Source organism: Euleptes europaea, chromosome 1 (genome assembly GCF_029931775.1).
Source record: "Euleptes europaea isolate rEulEur1 chromosome 1, rEulEur1.hap1, whole genome shotgun sequence".
In the NCBI taxonomy this organism is placed as follows: Eukaryota; Metazoa; Chordata; class Lepidosauria; order Squamata; family Sphaerodactylidae; genus Euleptes; species Euleptes europaea.
The window spans coordinates 133143069-133160810 of NC_079312.1; the positions used below are offsets into that span (position 1 = coordinate 133143069).

At 46.3% G+C, this 17742-nt stretch overlaps 1 protein-coding gene across 1 annotated transcript in view; it reads right to left on the bottom strand.

Annotated features, from left to right (window-relative positions):
* The window catches only part of DNAH17 (dynein axonemal heavy chain 17), a 176662-nt gene that overhangs the window by 66637 nt on the left and 92283 nt on the right, over positions 1-17742 (bottom strand). Inside the window, exons 42-49 of the mRNA XM_056848614.1 lie at positions 17215-17352; positions 15850-15982; positions 14165-14292; positions 13922-14070; positions 8759-9041; positions 7981-8154; positions 6633-6840; positions 2838-3003 (exon numbers count right to left, since the gene is read on the bottom strand). Of these exons, the coding sequence (XP_056704592.1) occupies positions 2838-3003; positions 6633-6840; positions 7981-8154; positions 8759-9041; positions 13922-14070; positions 14165-14292; positions 15850-15982; positions 17215-17352 (1379 nt within the window). The remainder of the gene's footprint in view (positions 1-2837; positions 3004-6632; positions 6841-7980; positions 8155-8758; positions 9042-13921; positions 14071-14164; positions 14293-15849; positions 15983-17214; positions 17353-17742) is intronic.

Here is a 17742-nt window from a genome sequence, read left to right on the forward strand (position 1 = left end):
AAGACTTCTTTAATCTTCTTTTATTAAGGTTATAAATATTGGATTTTGTGCGATACATGGCTTTCACAATGGCTTTGTGGAAATGCAGCTTGGAGACCTATACCAAGGAAAGTATGACAGGATTTAAGATTTGTGTTGGAGGATCCACGTCCCATTTTAGCAAGCTTAGCTACTAATTCCATTGGCTTCGCTAGACTAATTCCGTAGTGGCTCTTTCCGAATATTTTTAGGAAGAGAAAAATCATTCACTTAAACTGAATTTCTGATGCATCAAAAGTGCTACAATCTCCACACCATTCATCGTCGTTTCTTCTGCCAAAGTATCTGACAACAAAAGCCCAAGGGAGGCTTGTTGTCACATGGAAACCTTAGGCTATTTGCTCCTTGGCTATAATTTTCTGAGGAACATGTAAGAGGGAGGAGCTAGAATTTAAGTTCCTCATGTTAAAAGAGCTCTCTCTCTCACCTCACTCATACTACAAAGGTCTACAAAAGCAGACATCTTAAATTGGAAGCTAGGAACACATCATGTTAGGCACAAATCGTGCACACCTTGCTACAGTAAGGCCAACTTTTCATGGACGATTTTACTGCTCTCTTGCCATGGAGCAAAAAAAAAAAAGCGATTTAAAAAAAAAATTTCATGGGCACGATTTATCCCTGTCAATTCCGATGTAGTTTTGGTTTTTCATGGGAACAAAGCACGCTATATTCGACAACGGTTTGGTCTGTCCCCTTTGCTGGAGTCCTCCCCTTCCAACAAGCTCATTGTTTATGCCCACCCCCAATTCCGCCCCAACTCCACCCAGCAGATTACCTTGTGCGGTTCACTTCTGTGGGCCCGGGCCCGGTGCAAAAAACAAGCACCAGTCCCTCTGGTCTCCTACATTTTTCTTCCACCCTCGCTCTGTTCTGCTTTTGGAACAGTCAGATTCCAATGGGGCGGGGGGGGGGGGCAAGGCAGCGCTCTCCTCAAAGCTTCCCTCTATTTTCTATAAGTGTGGAACCCATTGCCTTTTAAAGACAGGCAGGATTGGGGGGTGGGGCAGGAATTGCATCCATGTGCCCCAGAGAAGTGTTTAGCTGAATGTGGGAAAGGAGCAGCTCCAACCTGTGCAGATTCAAGACTGTGGCTGCAATCCTAATGGCATTTCCCTGTGAGTAAGATGTATTGAAAGACATCAGGCTTACTTCCGAGTAGACCAGTTTAGGATTGCCCCGTGTTGACTGCTTCGAGGAGTGCTATTCCCTGCCTGAATACTACCTTGCAGGGAATGGAAGTATACCACTCTCGCCCTTTAGCCAGAGGGAATGGAATTTAATAAGGCTGCCCTTAAACTTCTCATGGGCTGGAAGTGTGGACTCCAACAACTTCTTTGGGCACTCAGCAAATTATAGAGCTCTGAGGCTTGAAGAAGTAGAGCTGGTTTTTATATGCCGACTTTCTCTACCACTTAAGGGAGAATCAAACCAGCTTACAATCGGCTCCCCTTCCCCATAACAGACACTCTGTGAGGTAGGTGGAGCTGAGAGAATGTGACTAGCCCAAGAAGCAGAGGAGCAAACTAACTGTCAATCCTAAAGAGCGTTACTCCAGTCTAAGCCCATACATTTCAATGGGTGTAGACCGGAATAGCTGTGCATAGGATTGCACTTGCCATTTATGGCCGGGAGGTTTTGCCTTAGATCTGCTGCTCTCTAGATGCACATAGAGGCCATTTATGCATGGGAGGTTTTGCCTTGGATTTGCCGCTCTCTAGATGCACATTTTCCCCATCCAAATTCTCAAAACTCTGCCTGGGGGATGATTGTTGAGTTTTGAGAATTTAGATGGGGAAAAGGTGCATCTATAGAGTGGCAAATCCAAGGCAAAACCTCCCATGCATAAATGGCCACTGTAAACCTCTTGCATTAAAGCGGTTTCCCAGAGTATGCCCCCCCCCCAAAGCACATCTCTGGCAGGATCAGCAATCTAACGGGAAGCTGGACCAAAGGTGATGCTCGGGACCAGCCACACAATCCCCCCTCCCCTCCCCGCTGGGGTAGGGGAGGCCAACAGCCCCTTCCCCTGAACAACCCCCCCCCGTGGGTCCAGCTGCCCTACACCGAGCTGCCCCCACCCCCGGCACACGAGGCACACATGGCGTGGCCTCGCCGGCCTCCTCCTGGAGCCGTCCGTTCGGTGTCCCCCTGGGCTTGGAGGTGTGGGCCTGGCTCCAAGGCACATCCCAGGCGAGGGGCGGGGAAGGCGCACCGCCTGCCCGCCTGCCTGCCTCCAGGACAGAGGGAGGGAGAGAAGTGCCACGACTCCACGCAGGCAGGCAGGCAGCAAAAGGGGAAGTATTCTTGTCCAAGCGCGAAACTCCCCCGGCCAATCGCCGTTCGCAGGGGAGGAGAAACTAGCCGGCATGGGCGGGGACAATTGATCCACCAGGAAATTTTTTCATGGAGCTCTGCGCCAAAAACCGCAAATCAAAATCAAAGATTGCGCCAAAACAGGTTTCTGATGATGCAGGGATGAAGCGATTTTTTTGCTCAAATCCGAAGCACTCATGAAAAATCAAAAATTAGCAGCGCGGCAACAAAACGGTGAAACCGTGGCAAACCTCTGAAAAAATGACCTAAGAATGGATGGGGGGGGGGAGATGAATGGCCTGCTTCTACTTATGCTCCAATATGTACAACATTCTACTTCACATTCTATATGAATTGCTCTCAAAATTCTACGTACATGAAAAATGTACCTTCTCATGCATTAGGCTCTCTGTGGACTCACCTGACACCCACAATATCCAATGATCTCATTTAATATGGTCGCAGCTACTCTGCATACATACCAGTGCCCGTGATCCATGTGCTGCCGGATCAACGTATGAGGAGCTACAGTGCCATATTTGTCTACTTCTGGCATGTTCATGTCATCTAGGAAGTAAATGAGCTTCTTGGTGCCGGGGGGACCAAAGTTCCTCCCTGATTTCTTCTCCAGGGGCTTCTCAAGAATAGCTGCATAAGTGGAATGTCACTAATTAAAATACCACTGAGGGTTTATGGACAATTTGTTCAAAATGTTTATTACCCCCATTATTTTGTGAAGGAGCCCTACAAATGCCAGCTCAATAGCATAATCTCTTGTTTATACAGGATAGATTATAAGAACATAGAATCATAGAGTTGGAAGGGACCACCAGGGTCATCTAGTCCAACCCCCTTCACAATGCAGGAAACTCACAACTACCTCCCCCCCACACCCCCAGTGACCAGAAGATGACCAAGATGCCTTCCCTCTCATCATCTGCCTAAAGTCACAGAATCAGCATTGCTGACAGATGGCCATCTAACCGCCTCTTAAAAACCTCCAGGGAACGAGAGCTCACCACCTCCTGAGGAAGCCTGTTCCACTGAGGAACTGCTCTATTAGAAATTTTTTCCTAATGTCTAGATGGAAACTCTTTTGATTTAATTTCAACCCGTTGGTTCTGGTCCGACCTTCTGGGGCAACAGAAAACAACTCGGCACCCTCCTCTATATGACAGCCCTTCAAGTACTTGAAGATGGTTATCATATCCCCTCTCAGTCTTCTCCTCTTCAGGCTAAACATACCCAGCTCCTTCAACCTTTCCTCATAGGACTTGGTCTCCAGACCCCTCACCATCTTTGTTGCCCTCCTCTGGACACGTTCCAGCTTGTCTACATCTTTCTTAAATTGTGGTGCCCAAAACTGAACACAGTACTCTAGGTGAGGTCTAACTAGGGCTGTTGATTCGGTTCGGCCCGAACTGAAAATCAGCCGAATTTCCCTTGATTCGACGGTTTTTAGTTCGGGACGAACTGAACTCAAAAATGGCGGGCAACCGGGGGGGGCGAATTCAGCGAGTTCGGGAGTTCACGAATAAATCCGGCCAATTCAGGGCGTCAGTAAGCAGCATAACCATCAGTAAGCAGCATTCTCCTCCCCCGGCCAATCGGTGGCCAAGCTGGGTCTCCTTCTGGCCAATCAGTCAGGATTGAATACTGGAGGAATCAGCTGATGTGCGGCCCGGCCGGGGAGAGAGAGAGAGAGGGGGGGGAAATCCTCCTGTGTGTGTGTGGGGGGGTGCTTGTGCACATTCGCTCCTTTCCGTGGCTGCAGGGGGTGCATTTTTGAGGGTACAGACCACAAACTTTCAGAGGAGATTCAGACAATCCTTCTTAAGAGACCACCCAAGTTTTGTAAAGATGGGTTCAGTGGGGGCAGAAATATCGGCTCCCCCCTTTTCTCTTTCCATGGCTGCAGGGGGCGCATTTTTGGGTGTGCCGACCCCAAACTTTCAGCGGAGCTTCAGACAAGGCTTCTTTAGAGACCACCCAAGTTTTGTAAACATTGGGTCAGGGCCCCCCGAGATTTGGGCTTTCCCTTTTCCCTATTGGGATGAATGGATCACCCTCGAGAGATGCATACATATGGATCTCATATTGGATACAAATGGAATCATATTGGATTACCCAGCCTCCCAGCCCCTCCTGATGGAACAGAAGACAGCCACAGTAAGACCCCTTTGGGGGCTTTAATCTATAATGTTTCCTATCTGTGTGTGTGTGTGGGGGGGGGAAGCAGAGTCTGTGTGTGTGTGGGGAGGGAGCAGTTTCTTTGGGTGGGGGGGGAGCCAAAGGGGGCTTTTGCCGGTTCTGCCTGGGGTGTGTGTTCCCCCTCGAGTCTCTCTCTCCCTGGTTTGAGGGGGGGCTTCAGTTTTGTGTCTTCAGGTTTTCCCTCATTCATAAGATCAGTTAGGTTATTTTGATGCTTGCTCAAAACTGGTTTTCAAATGGTGACTTAAAGAATGCATCTGCCTGGTTCCAAGTCCAATGCAAAAGGAGAAATTCCACCCCTTCCTGCTCATTATGCATAGCTAGCTGCCTCTGTCCCTTTCCATGGTTTGCAAACTCCCAGGTGTCAGGTGTTGCTTTGCACTGTTGCAAAGGTGTTGCATTGTGTGCTTGTGTTGCTTTGCAGTTGTATTGCTTTGCAAATTTTTTCACACCTGCCCCGCCCTTGCTCTCAGCTGTTTGTCGGGGCTGGGAGCTTTGTGCGTGGGCGGCAAGCTCTGCTCGGAGATACACATTAAGGGCGGGGGGACCCCTTTCGGGGCCCATATCTCAGCCCCCCCTGACCCAATCTTTACAAAACTTGGGGGGTCTTTCAAGAAGCGTCCTTTGAAGCTCCTCTGAAAGTTTGGGACCTTTACCCCCAAAAATGCCCCCCCCCGAGCCGTGGAAAGGCGCGGTTGTGTTTTTAATGGCTTTATTTGGCCGAATTTTTTCCCCGAACTTTGAATTCCCGCCGAATTGCACGGGCCGGAAGCGGGGGAGTTCGGACTTCGGCATATCCCGAATCTAAACGGGCCAAATTCAGCCGAATCCGAACTATACTGAATTTTTTTTAATTCAACAGCCCTAGGTCTAACCAGAGCAGAGTACATACTTCACTCTTACTTCAGTGGCAAATATCCTTACAGAGGGCAAGGGAGTGGGTAAACTATGCCACAGACCCTCCTGTTGCTTTTTAAAGGCTGGATGATAAGCGTTCCAGCATGTAAACAGGATTTGCATGACAGCTGAAACTGACTAGCCTCAAGGTAAGCTGGAAAACCCCATTGTCAGTTTCATCTCTGAGGAAAAATTAAACTTGCAAAGTTGGTGGGAGGGGAAAGGCTGCTGATAGGATCACATCATCATATGGGCATAAGGAGGACAAGTTGGTGTTGTTCATCACCACCCATGCCATGGGTGTTATCTGATAGGTTCTTGTGACAATTGTATAATCATATTCTAGGCAGCACAACGGCCCAGCTAGCTGAGGAAATAATAGCATTTCTGCCTTGAACCATGAGGAAAGGTGGGGTATAAATGTTTTAATAAAATAAAGGGAGAGAATTACATATTGAGGGATGAAAACCACAATATCTTCAGTATAGAAGTATTTCCTTGAGGAACCACAACTGGATCCCATGTATCAAATGATTTGGAGATATTGTCGTTTCTCAGCTCCAGAGCATTTCTTGTCCTACATGAACTGATTATGTTGTCCTAAATAACTGTTCATCTAGAAAAGCCCTGGATTCCAACACACACAAAAAATGGACATTTATGCATGGGTACTTTCACTCACGTTTGCCCCCGGTCTGTCTCAGTTGTTCCTTGGAGTTACGCATGAGTTTTCTGTCCATTAGAGATGACCTCGCTGCCAGCCCTCACAAATCCTGGGACTTCCCATTCCTCTGTTAACCCGATTCTTCCCTCTCCCCTGAGCTCAGCCCACGTGAAATCTCCGTGCTCTTTCTGAGCAGAAGAAAGGCTTTTTAAAACCGAGGCTTGGGTTCCCCCCCCCTTTCAGATTGCTTTGTTTTTTGTTTTTTGTTCTTAAAATGCTTTTTACTGCAGCAATAGGGTTTTTTGGGGGGATTTTCTCTCACAGTAAGCTCTACAAAGTAAGCCAATTACAAAGCAGCATTTAAAGGGGTGGGGACTTGATTTGAGCTTGGAGACTGCTGGTGCATAGATTTCCAACAGGAAAGTGTGGGTCCAGCGAGCAACAAACCTCAGGTAAAACTCCCATGCATAAACAACCAACGTCTACTTGAATCCCATTTCCTTACCCTGAAGCATTGCTGATGTTGTGTAGAAGTTAAAGGGAACAGATTGCACTAGAAAATCATCCATATTTAGAGTATCCAGCTTATCCACCATCAGCACCGATTTCCCAGTACCAGCATTCCCAACTAGCATCACAGGCCACTTCTTGGCCATTAGCAGATCCATAAAATAGCGAATCCGGATGGTTTCTGTGGTGTGGACCATTGAGGCCTGTAAAACAAGCCCTCACATAAGATAAACTAGTTTGGCTGGGAAGGGGACAGACTGCTGGGCTGTAGATGGCCAGGTGAGAATGTCATGCCATCAGCACTTCTGGGTCAGTGTGACAGAGGGGAAAGGGAGGGCTGGAGTGGAGGGCTGTGACAGCAGCAAGAAATGCAGGGATGAGGCATGAAGAAGCAGTTTCTGCCTGCTTTCCCCCCAGTCGTTGCTGCGTCTACAGCGAGGATGCCTTGTCACACTCCTGTGTGGAAACAGTCATAGATCGGGCAGAGGGACTGGGTGGTGACCTTGCAAGCTGTACTCTCAATGCCATCCCCTGCCACATTCCTGCTAAACATAGTGCCTGCCCAATGATATTTTACAGTTATTATTTATAGATTATTTGTGTGTGCTTGGCCAAGCTACCTGGTTCTTGGGCTGCCTTGCCAAATGACTCTCTCTGTCTACTTTCACTGCAAAGCTTTCTCCTATCTATCTGAAATTTGGCAGGGAGTGAGGGTACAATTCCTGAGATTGGGTGGTAGGAAAACACATTCCAGGTGTGAATTTGTGTGCCTTAATGAAAGCCCGGGAAATGGAAAATTACTTGAATAACTACAAACAAATAACTTTAATAAAGAGTATACCAAAACCCAATCAAGTTAAAACATTTTTTGGGGTGCTCATCTGTTCTAATGGGTATCTTCAGGTGCAAGATGTTTAGGCTACATCCCTTCTCTCGAGAAATCAGTCCCAGTTCTGGAGTAATGCATCCAAGAGCTACCAGACTCTGTTTTTACCTTGGATGGTTCATAATTTCTCCTTTCCAAGAAATGCATTTCAAGTTTTACCAACAAACTATTTATAGTTCAGATTACGGCTTCGTTCCCTCTGGATATTGGTCTTGTGTGTCCTGCAGGAATATTTCATGCCTCCCATTCCCCACCCTCTTCCAGTCTCCCACTCCACTTTGTCCAGCTGGCAAATATTTGCCACAGATTTGGCCATGTTGAGAATTAGATATATTGAAAACACTTCTTGCTCTTTGTGGGAGTGTTGACTTGATTTGAATCTTCTGCCAACTCTGGATTCCTTTTTGCAGTTCTCTGGAAAAACCAGTGAAATCAAACATAAAAAGAACACAATTACCTGCAAGGGGACATCTGGGTCCAGCTCAAATGGTGGTACTTTATCTGTCCAAGGCATGAATTTCTTGGTCTCTGGGTCAATGTAATAGTCAAAAATAGTTCCCTGGGAAGGAAACTTGATGGTTTTAAATTCATTCACCCACCACTTACTGAACTCCACACGGTAATCCACAAGCTGGGGAGAAGAAGAGGCACATTTAAATGTGTTTTATACTGATTTGGAGAGATCAGATCATAAAAAAAATATTTAGCTGATCACAGGGAACATTCAGAAAACATTGAAACAAGCCCTAACAAAGCCAAAAATATTTAACTGATCACAGGGAACATTCAGAAAACATTGAAACAAGCCCTATCAAAGCCAAATAGTTAAACAACTAAGAGAGGCACACGGTTCCCCCAAGTAATATCTGGTAAAATAAAACATTACCTTAGGGATATGGTTGCCAACAAAAACAGCTTTATGTAGTTACCACCTTTTTCTTTCATATGTCACCAAATCACATGGTAGTTATCAGTGGCCCCTGGGGAAGTGTGATGATGGCAGAGGTTGTTAGCATGCAATACAACAAGCTATATGGGAAGCTGGCTGAAATATTGCCCAGCTTTGTGGAGCTCTGATTATGTGGAAGTGATTTATGGTAGCAGCCTTATCACCTAGCTAACATTGAAAAAGCCATAGAAAGTGGCTTTTGCATAAGCAATGCTCAGTTGGGAGGAACACTGTGCGCGAAAATGCCTCAAATCTAGCTGTATGAAACAAAAAACTAAAAATGTACCTGGTCTTGAAACATTGCTCCTCCAAATGCCCAAAAGCAAGAAAACACAAAATAGAGCTCATATAGCTCTTTGGAAGAATCTGGTGGTGTATTGGTTGGGGTCAGGAGGCACTCCAGTAGATACAAGATTGTTTGCACCACAGTAACTTCTGGGACAGGGGTTATCTTTTTGAACCCAAACTTCAGCTTCTCCAAACATGTTGGCAAGTACTTGTCAAACAGGATCATCAAATTGGCTTTTTCCGATTGCACTTCCCGACGTTCAATCCAGCTGCTTACTATTCTATATTATGATGATATACAGGAGAGCTGTTTTCTAATTTAACTGTTAGGGAAGAACAACTCATGCACCCAACAAATTACACAGTACCTGACCAGTATAGCCAGATAATGGAGCATTGCACCTCTCCTGCTAGAATCTTAGGCACCTTTCAGATTACCATTCTAAACCAGATGTTATCCATTCTTGGCCCAATTCTGAGTAAAGTGATACATGAACAGGCATTTCATACAGCTCCTTTCAATCTGTCTATGAGCTGCCTCTAAAGTGCTCTGAAGTACTCTAGTGTCAGAGTTCAGCACCTCGTTGCATTTCAGCAATATTAAACTCTGCTCCAGATGTTGCAGAGAGTTTTAAAGTTTTATTAAGAAAGCAAACGGGTCAGTACATCTATACAAATTTAAGGTCAGAATACAGGTTGGGGGAATATTGGTCACCTTTATAGGGAACATATAATATAATTGATTACATCACTGGTAGGACATGAAAGGGTGAGGAGCAGCAGAGTTGTTTAGAATATGAAAGGATACAAGGTGACAACAGGGAAGTGTTTGCCGACGATTGCCCACCATTAAACCTCCTGGTGAAATTGACAAGTAAATGACCGGGCGATCTCTTGGGCTCCCAGGCATTGTTCCGTGGCGCCAGAGATCTCACAGCGGATCTCTATTGAAACGCTAATGCCTGACGAGCAAAGGAATGAGAACGGGGGGTGGGAAGGAGACACGGAGCCTACTTATCCGGGGCTCGACTGGACGCCCTCGCTGACACTCCGCCTCCGCGTTCTCTTCTCCCTGCTTCTTTGTGAAGAAAAAGGGGACCTCTGATCTCAGACTGTGTGTAGACTATAGGGGACTTAACGCTATTACTGAGACTAACGCCTACCCCATTCCTTTGATTCCGGACCTCCTGAGTGCTCTCCAGGAGGGCTGTGTGTTCTCGAAACTTGACCTGGCAGAAGCTTACTACCGGGTCCGGATTAAGGAGGAGGATGAAGCAAAAACAGCATTTTCTTGTTGTTATGGCTTATTTGAATTTTGGGTCATGCCGTTCGGTCTATCTGAGATCCTACATGATCTGCTGTTTAAAGGAGTAATCGTTTATCTTGGCGATATTCTGATCTACTCCAGGGACCCTGAGGAACACCGAAAGTTGGTGCAGGAGGTTTTGCGTAGCTTAAGGGACAACCATTTGTATGTCAAGCTGTTGAAATGTGCGTTTAACCAGAACCAGTTGTCTTTTCTCAGATATGTTGTATCCCCCCAAGGTTTGATTATGGACCCCGAGAAGGTTTAGGCGGTCTGGGAGCGGGAACCCCCCAGAACTCACAAGCAGGTTCAGCAGTTCTTGAGGTTTGCAAATTTTTATAGAGGTTTTATCCAAGACTTTGCCAAAATAGCCTTACCGATCACCGACCTGCTTAAAACTAAGGGAAAGGGGCAGGAGGCTACTTTTGCACAATACCAAGTGCCTTGGACTGACCAGTGTCAGGCAGCATTTGAGGCTCTGAAGAGGCGCTTTACCTCTGAGCCCGTCCTGGCTCACCCAGATTGTTCAAAGCCGTTCACACTTCAAGTAGACATCCAGAGAAGGCGATGGGAGGTGCGCTCCTTCAGAGAGATGACCAAGGGGTACTTAGACTCTGTGCCTTTTTTTCAAGGAAATTCTCCGGCTCGAAGCTAAACTGGCCGATTGGGGCGAAGGAAGCCATGGCTATTAAGCACGCCCTTACGGTCTGGCGGCAGTTCCTGGAGGCTGAACCTTTTGAAGTCTGGACGGACCACCGGAATCTTGAGGCTATATTGGGTCAGCGGGAACTATCGGCTAAGCAGCTGCGCTGGGCAGACTTTTTCTCCAAGTTCCGTTTTAACATTAAACATATGCCCAGGAAGGATAACTGCCTGGCCGACGGACTGTCCCGGATGCCGCAATATGAATGTAGAGTCGAACGACCGGTGGGGTCCCTTTTTACCCGGGAACACCTGGGCTTGTCACCGGAGGGGAGTAGCGCCAGGGTTCTAACCCGAGCCCAAACCCGTGCAACGGCAAGAGAGTCAGTCCCAGGCTCCTCTCCGGTGACGGCAGCACCTGCCCCCCCTTCCCCGGCGGTCCCGGGGGATTTTCCGGGCGCGGTCACAGAGGAGGGGAGGGAGTCCTCTCAGTGAGAGTGGGGGGACCGGGCGGAGGAGCCGGTTCCACTCTCCTCTCAAGAGTTGGCTGCCTCTACTCCCCCATCCTTGGCAGTCCCGGAGAACCTCCCAGAGGCCGTTGGGAAAAGGTGGGGGTGGCTCTTCAGCGGGAGCAGGGGGACAAATCTCTCCCATCCCAGGTAACGGATGGAAATGGTACCCACACGGATAAACACTACGTCCCCTTGGAGCTCCGGCGGGAGGTGTTGGAATGGAGCCACAGTTCCAAAACAAGGGGGCATTTCGGGTTCGTGAAAACTTTGCACCTAGCAAGAAGACAGTTCTGGTGGCCAGGGATGCGCCAGGACATCGATGTGTTCATTAAATCTTGTCCTGTGTGTGCAACGAGTAAGCGCTTGATGGGAAAATCCCCTGGATTGTTAAAGCCCCTAGAGACTCCCGAGGCACCCTGGCGGGTGATCGGGATGGATTTCATAACAGACCTCCCATCTAGCCAGGGAAAGACGGTTCTTTGGGTGATCACAGACCTCTTCTCAAAACAGGTTCATCTTGTTCCATGCGAGGGGATGCCCTCTGCACACAAACTGGCTCGATTATTTGTGCACCAGATCTTCAGATTGCACGGCTTTCCAAGGAAGGTCGTGAGCGACAGGGGGTCCGTTTTCGTATCAAAGTTTTGGAAAGCATTTTTAGGACTTGTGGGTGTGCAACAGGGTTTGTCTTCAGCTTATCACCCAGACAGATGGGCAGACCGAAAGGGTTAATGTGGTGATTGAATGTTACATGCGTTGTTTTGTAAATTACCACCAGGACAATTGGGTTGACTTGCTGCCATTGGCGGAATATGCCTACAATAACTCGGTACACTCTGCTACTGGTATAAGCCCGTTCAAAGCGGTCTACGGGATGGACTTCAGGCCCTTGGGGGCCATACCCCTCCTGCCGGGCGGCGACCCCCCTGAGGTATCAGTGTGGGCCAACACAGTGAGGAACACCTGGCCCTGGCTTGTAAAAAATTTGGAGCAGGCGAAGGAGAGGTACAAGGCACAGGCAGACAAACACAGGGCGCCCCAATGGGAATTAAAGGTTGGAGGGAAGGTGTACCTCTCCACCAAGAATCTCAGGTCTTTACGTCTGTGCAAAAAGTTGAGTCAAAAATTTGTGGGGCTTTTCCCAATCTCCCGGGTTATCAATGAAGTTACAGTGGAGTTGGAACTGCCAAAAACCTTACAGGGGGTGCACCCGGTATTTCATGTCAGTCTGTTAAAACCCTTCATCCCGGCACCTGAATGGCACCCTGAACCCGCAGCTGCGACCCCAATTATGGTACAGGGAGAACAGCACTTTGAGATCTCCAAGGTATTAGATTCTCGGGTGCGGAGGGGCCAGCTGGAATATCTCGTCCATTGGAAACACCTGAACTCTAGCCATGATGAGTGGGTGTCCACCGTGCATGTCAAAGCCCCCACCCTGGTAGCGGAGTTCCATCGGCACTACCCCGCCAAACCAAGAGACCCCAGGGAGGGGTCTTTGGGGAGGCGGAGTGTCAGCGAGGGCGTCCAGTCGAGCCCCGGATAAGTAGGCTCCGTGTCTCCTTCCCACCCCCCGTTCTCATTCCTTTGCTCGCCAGGCATTAGCGTTTCAATAGAGATCCACTGTGAGATCTCTGGCGCCACGGAACAATGCCTGGGAGCCCAAAGATCGCCTGGTCATTTACTTGTCAATTTCACCAGGAGGTTTAATGGTGGGCAATCGCTGGCAAACACTTCCCTGTTGTCACCTTGTATCCTTTCATATTCTAAACAACTCTGCTGCTCCTCACCCTTTCATGTCCTACCAGTGATGTAATCAATTATATTATATGTTCCCTATAAAGGTGACCAATATTCCCCCAACCTGTATTCTGACCTTAAGTTTGTATAGATGTACTGACCCGTTTGCTTTCTTAATAAAACTTTAAAACTCTCTGCAACATCTGGAGTGGAGTTTAATATTGCTGAAATGCAACGAGGTGCTGAACTCTGACATCTAGCCATTTCAGACAGTGCTGTGTTTTTTCCCTGCAAGTGAACTCAGTGGGTTTAGAAAGGTGTGACTCTGCTTAGGATTGCACTGATACACAGTAAGGACTAGAAGCTTAAGGACCCTTTCAAACTGCCCTTATAATCCATTTTAGCAATTGGTGGCTAATGGGTTTTGGTGTCATTTCAGACACAACCATTTTGTACAACCGTTTTGTCTGCTGGCTGCTAACGGATTTTTTTAACCTTTCCAGACAAAGCCCCTTGTGTTCTGCCTTTTTCGCAGCACATTCGTTTTCAGCTTTTTTTAACATTCTACAATTAGTGCCATAAATGAGCTTATGGAATAATAGCTACTAAGATAAGCTTGGCAAAGCTGTTTGCATAGGGAAGCTGTTCTGCAACTGATTAATAATATTTGATCAATAAATCACTGTCTTTCCATATTCCAGCTCACATGACTGTGATGAATATACTTTCAAAGTATTTATTACGGTCCACAACCAGCAACGTTTTTGATGAATATAATAGCGATTGCTGGCAGAACAGTTTCCTTCTGTTAATTTCACTAAAAACAGACACTCTCCAGGCTTGACAAAATCTAGGTGTGCATCTATCCATAGTAGGAGAACAAGGAAGAGCGTATCCTCTTTATGCCATAAAGGAAAATATGCTTTTCTTGACAATGCAGTTGAAAAGGACAAGAACTTACGGATTCCAACCAAGATCAGCAGGGTTAATGTACAGGATTCCTGCTCTGGACACAGTGGCAGGTGTTGCTGTTCTTAGGTGGCTGATCTCAAACACCAGCCTCATGGTGGGATTTAGCGGGATTCGCTCATTGCTCGCTAAAGTGAGGACCTAGCAGGGAGGCACACAAAAGCAATGGAGCTTCCTCATTTTCCAGAAGTAGCCAACAGTAACAAAGACAGACTATCTAGTTTGCTAGACTGACCTTGTTGTCATCCATCACAGTATTTAAAGACTCAATCCACATTGGATCTATATCTCCATCCAGAACAATCCATTTGGGTCCACGATGACTTATATTAGCCAGATCACGCATGATTGTTGAAAACAAACCTGTCCAACACAGAGAGTTACTCTGGATTTTTTTTGTTAGCATATTAACTTCTTAGTTTTGCTACATTTTGGGTAGAGGGGAGTGCGACTAGAAACAGATCAGGGTTTTATCCACAGACCATGGAATATTGTACTACTATTCACTACAGCAATAATTTGCAACTGGATGTTCCTGCATAGACAAGCTAATACAGTGGCAAACTGATTTAGTACAGTGATAACACAGTACAGCCCTGTGTGGACACAGCCCTGGTTAAAAAAAAAGATTCAGAATTGCAACACAGTAGGGGGATACTCTGCTAAAATAGCCATTCCTGAGACTGGCTCACCTAGAATTAATGCTGAGTGCACAGACAGCCCCAGCTGAGATTAATCCAAATCCATGTGGGTCTTATAATGTAGTTTGAATTAGAATGTGTTTTACCCTTGGAAAGATCAGAACTTCTCATAGTTAAAGGAAGCATCAAGGCCTAATTGAAGCCGGTGACTACAGAGGAATTGCTGCTTTCTTTTGCTAACCAATTGTTTTATTGTCGAAGGCTTTCACGGTCAGAGTTCATTGGTTCTTGTAGGTTATCCGGGCTGTGTGACCGTGGTCTTGGTATTTTCTTTCCTGACGTTTCGCCAGCAGCTGTGGCAGGCATCTTCAGAGGAGTAACAATGAAGGACAGGTCACACTGTCCTTCAGTGTTACTCCTCTGAAGATGTCTGCCACAGCTGCTGGCGAAACGTCAGGAAAGAAAATACCAAGACCACGGTCACACAGCCCAGATAACCTACAAGAACCAATTGTTTTATGTTAAACCAGTTTTTAAAAGATTTGAGAATAGGACTATGTTAAGGAAATGATCTTTTCTTTAGGTATTTCCCTGCAGAAGTTGCTTGGGGAAGGGAGAGGGAAATCAAGAGCAATCTACAACATATACTTTCAGATGTCAACTTTTTAAACTTTTTAAAACTTTGGAATCCTGGATAACAATGGAAAAATTCAAAATCTCAGTTAATTCCAGCTCCTGCCTTTGCCATATACTAAAATACATTCAAATTCAGATATAAAAATTTGCAAGGCTGGAAAAACAATTTTATAGATGTCGCTATTTTTGCTGAGATTTCATTGTACCATAAAATATCGATTATGTGTCATCATGGTATTATTTCCTGGAAGAAAAACGTGCAATTTAACTGTTCAAGAAAATACATGAAGGAATAATAATTTCATTTTTTAAATTTTAACCAGGGCTCCACCATCACAGTTTCTGGACCATAGGTTCGATCCAACATAATATTGCTGCTTGTGCTAGAGCTGTCGTGCAAATACAACGCAAGAAAAAGACCACAGCAGCCATTTGCATTATCATACACATTGTATCCCCACTTGTGTTTCTGCTTGCACAAGATGCTCTGTGACCGGTTTCTAGGAACTATAATATATATAGAGGGAAGTACTAAGTGTTTCTCTAGATCTTATACAAATGAAACTGCTAAATATGTTTCCACTCGAGCTAAATATGTTTCCACTATGTTCCCTGGAAACAGCCATCACATTTTTTTCCCTACCATCTTTCCATTCTCTGGTAGCTGGGTTAATGATGCCAAAGAGCTCGTCGCAGGTTACAGCTTTCGGATCAAGATCAATGGCTACAGGCTTTCTTTTCATATTTTGGTACGTTTTATTTAGGGATTTCAGCACCTGACAAGATAAACACAGTGACTAGGATGGAAATGTTTTCTCTAAATGCTGTATCCCATAACTCACATAGTACTTCTTGTAGTGGTGTCAAACATATGGTTTGGGGGCTGGATCTGGCCCCTTGAGAGCTCTTATCCGGCCCACGAGCCAGCTGAGGCAGACCCCCCATCCTGATCTAGGCTGGAGTGGCATGGCCCGGCCCGACCAAATGACATTTATGTCATATCTGACCCTCGTAGCAAATGAGGGTCAGATAAGACCCCTGCTCTAAGGAAAACATATAATATGAAGGAAAGATCTTACATGCTCCATCCCTAAACATTTATTTTGACTTCTAGCATGACATGATATGGAATCCTTTGATCACCTTGGCTACATGTCACTAGCTGATGGGAAGGATATCTTCCTCCACTTAAGGCAGCAAAGTTGGTTCCAAGATGATGAGACTATGCTTACAACCAAATCAATATTCCTCTCAGCTTATGCAACAAAGAGCTGCCAAACCCTTTACAAGATATGTCAGAGATATGAAGTCCCACTCCTGTCATACAACTTCAAAAGAGCTATTCACCTTATCATAAAAGCTACAGCCTGACAACTGTTCATTAGGAATGGGATATATGTTGGTCATTGGTTATGATGGAAAGTGGGGACAGAAGCAATGAAGGATTAAGGAGAGTAATGCTTGGACTGGGGCAGAGGAAGTGCTGCCTCCATCTCTCTCAACTCAAGAGATTGCTCGAATCTGCAGCTTGTTTGACCGATTGGGGGTAGCCCTAATTGAGGCTCCTCCAGCAGGTGGTGGATTCAGGGGTCTTGTACGTAACAGCATGTGCTCTATCCAGCGGAACAGTTCTGAAAACTTAGTAGCAACTAAGCCTATGAAAAAGGGGTAGCAATTTCTGGAGATTTCTCCTCCCAATGAAGACTCCACTTTGCTCCTTGTACTGTTCTTGAGATCCCTGAGCCCCTGGAAATACAATTACAGAGGCTCAGTGAGCTGCAGTGGGAGGGGGCAACAAGAAATTCTTGCTTAGTGAAGTCTACAGATGGTTGGATACACATCAGTATTTTCTAATTAAAGATGTTTCTGGAGACTTCGTGTTGGGGCTGCCAAATTCTGTTAAAACAAATCTAAGCAGAAAAGAAAAGAAAAAGTAAGAAGTCATAAGCCCTTAATTACTATTCCTAACCAAGGAACCTCTAAATTACTGTTGGTACAAAACTCCTACCTGGGATTTGCCGCTACCTGCATTTCCAATCACAAATACGGAGTGTCGGACTTGGAGTAACTCCTCAAGCTGTACCACCTTCAGAACAAAACTCTCCTCTGGTTGTAGCTTGAGATCAACAATGGACTGCTTGATAATCTGAAAAGAAAAAAGGTGTTAAATCTCATCCCTAAATAAGGCCACACAGGTGCAGTATTCTGATTAGGAGAGTTGTCCCTCAGTCCCATGGCTGGCAAGTAGGGTTGCCAGGTCCCTCTTTGCCACCAGCAGGAGGTTTTTGGGGTAGAGCCTGAGGAGGGCGGGGTTTGGGGAGAGGAGGGACTTCAATGCCATAGAGTCCAATTGCCAAAGCGGCCATTTTCTCCAGGTGAACTGATCTCTATCGGCTGGAGATCAGTTGTAATAGCAAGAGATCTCCAGCAAGTACCTGGAAGTTGGCAACCTTATTGGCAAGGCACCACTGAAACTATGCTCTGCCTAAGAGCTTAAGATGTTACTACTTGGACAGGGACCCTTGTTTCCTCCTGC